The sequence below is a fragment of the Vespa mandarinia genome, unplaced genomic scaffold (assembly GCF_050613455.1).
Source record: "Vespa mandarinia isolate Hongniang unplaced genomic scaffold, ASM5061345v1 scaffold_32, whole genome shotgun sequence".
In the NCBI taxonomy this organism is placed as follows: domain Eukaryota; kingdom Metazoa; phylum Arthropoda; class Insecta; order Hymenoptera; family Vespidae; genus Vespa; species Vespa mandarinia.
This window is the reverse complement of record NW_028197166.1, coordinates 8,395-10,998: the sequence shown is the minus strand read 5'-3', so window position 1 is coordinate 10,998 and position 2,604 is coordinate 8,395. Positions and strand designations below refer to the sequence as shown.

Genomic DNA, 2,604 nt, shown 5'->3' with positions numbered 1-2,604 from the left:
TATATACAATTTATTTAAGATTTATATTTACTATATGCCAATATTTTGAATATAAAAGAGCCTCTTTTACTATTGCTGACTCAATCTTTGGGTCAATTTTCTTTATAACTACTGGATTCCATGGAATCCATGTAATTATTGGAACAATTTTTCTTATTGTATGTATATTTCGTATAATTTTTAATCATTTTTCTAGATATCACCACTTTGGGTTTGAAGCTGCTATCTGATACTGACATTTTGTAGATATTGTATGATTATTTGTATATACATGACTTTATTGATGATCTTTTTACTTATATAGTATATTAATTACATTTAACTTCCAATTAAAAAAATTATTTTTAACAAATAATATAAGTAATAATTATTTTTACTATCTCTATTATTCCTCTCATATTTACTATTATTCTTATCTTAATTAATACACTTCTATCCCTTAAAATTTTCCAAGATCGAGAAAAACCATCCCCATACGAATGTGGATTTAACCCCTTAACTTCCCCTCATCTCCCATTCTCTATTCAATTCTATCTAGTTGCTGTAATTTTTTTAATCTTTGATATTGAAATTATTTTTATACTTCCCTTTACCCCCTCTCTAACAATAAACTACTATCTATTTTATTGAATACAGTCATTTCTAATGATTTATATCTGCTTAGTTATTGGTCTAATTTACGAATGAAATGAACAATCAATTATCTGACTTAAATAAATATTTAGATAGGATATTAGTTAAAAAATAACATTTATTTTGCAAATAAAAATTAAAATTAATTAAATTTATATCTTTAATATGAATGGAAAATCCAATTTAATTTCGACTTAAATATTTGATTATTAAAACTAATCCATATTACCTTTACCTTTATTATCTCATATAAATTTTTAATTGAAGCCAAAATAGAGGCAAATTATTGTTAATAATTAAACTGAATAATTTTTTCCAATTAAATTTCAACTTCAACTCCTCATCTTTTATTTAACACTTTCTAATTTCCATTAATTTATATAGTTTAATTAAAACATTTTATTTTCAATAAAAAAATAATACATATTTTATATTTATAAATTAAACTTAATATATTAAAGAAATAACTTCATATAAAGCTTCTAACTTTATTACAATGATTAAAAATCATTTTATTTCTTCTATTTTTAATTTATTAGTTTTAATTTTAATTTTTATTCCAATCTAAATCTCTTTCTTCTTTATTTAAAAACAATTCATGTTACCATAATATCTTCAATATTAGACTCTTATCTTAAGCTATTTAAATAATTAAACTTAATTCCCATAAATTAATATTATCATAAAAACTAATATTCATATAAATATAAATAAATTCATATATATGAATTTATCCAATATTAATAAATCTAATAAATTCACAATAAATCTTTTTTTTACTCCATAAATAAATAAATACTCTAAAACACCCTTATCAAATCTCTTATATATTAATATAGAAAATTTTAAAGGATAATATCTAATTTTTATATAAATTAAATTTAAACCTCATATTCTAGAAAAATATATTTTTCTAAAATTTCTCAAATTTATTATATTAAAAAATCTTATAAATCAACCTAATATACATCCCACTAAACAAATCTGTATAACTATTAATTTTTCAAATAAATTTAAAATAATTAAAGTAAAATTTATTAAATTTATATAAAAATACCCAATTATCAAAGAATAAAAATATAAAATAATTAATGATACTCTTATTATTACCCTCTCTCCTAATAAAATAAAATAATTTATTTTATTTATATAACTCAAATATACCATAATAATTAAACGAATACTATAAGAAACCGTAAATATTGTAGAAACTAATAATATTAATATTCTTACTATATTTATCTTTCTTATTAAAAAAACTTCTATAATTAAATCCTTAGAATAATATCCAGAAAAAAAAGGAAATCCACATAATGATAATAACGATACAAAAAATACAAGCCTAACAAAAGGATAATATCTAACTAATCTCCCTATAAATCGAATATCCTGATTATTATTTATTTGATGAATTAAAACTCCTCTACATATAAATAATAAAGATTTAAATAAAGCATGAATTAATAAATGTATAAATCCCAAATCTACTTCTCCCAACCTTAAAATTCTCATTATTAATCCTAATTGTCTTAATGTAGATAATGCAATAATCTTCTTTAAATCATTCTCAAAATTAGCTATTAACCCAGATATTATTATTGTAGACCTAGAAATAAATAATATTAAACTTATTAAATGATTCCTTACCAAATATCTATTATATCGCATTAATAAATAAACTCCAGCTGTTACTAAAGTTGAAGAATGAACTAAGGAAGAAACAGGAGTAGGGGCAGCTATTGCTAAAGGTAATCAAGAAGAAAATGGTAACTGAGCCCTTTTTGTAAATGCTCTTAATATTATTAATAAAGAAAAATAAAAATAATCAAATCTATAAAATATCCCATTCCATGACCCTAACATAACTATTAATCTAATTATCATTAAAATACCTACATCACCAATACGATTTAATAAAACTGTAATTATTCCAGAAGTAAAAGACTTTCAATTATGATAATAAATCACTAA

At 20.4% G+C, this 2,604-nt stretch overlaps 1 protein-coding gene across 1 annotated transcript; it reads right to left on the bottom strand.

Moving 5' to 3' along the window:
* Positions 1 to 1,572: 1,572 nt before the first annotated feature.
* On the bottom strand, positions 1,573 to 2,385 carry LOC146872157 (NADH-ubiquinone oxidoreductase chain 5; the record flags this gene model as incomplete). The annotated part of the gene is made up of 1 exon (XM_085664301.1): positions 1,573 to 2,385. A coding segment is annotated over one exon (798 nt), but the record flags the coding sequence as incomplete, so codon positions are not given.
* Between the last annotated feature and the right edge of the window lie 219 nt (positions 2,386 to 2,604).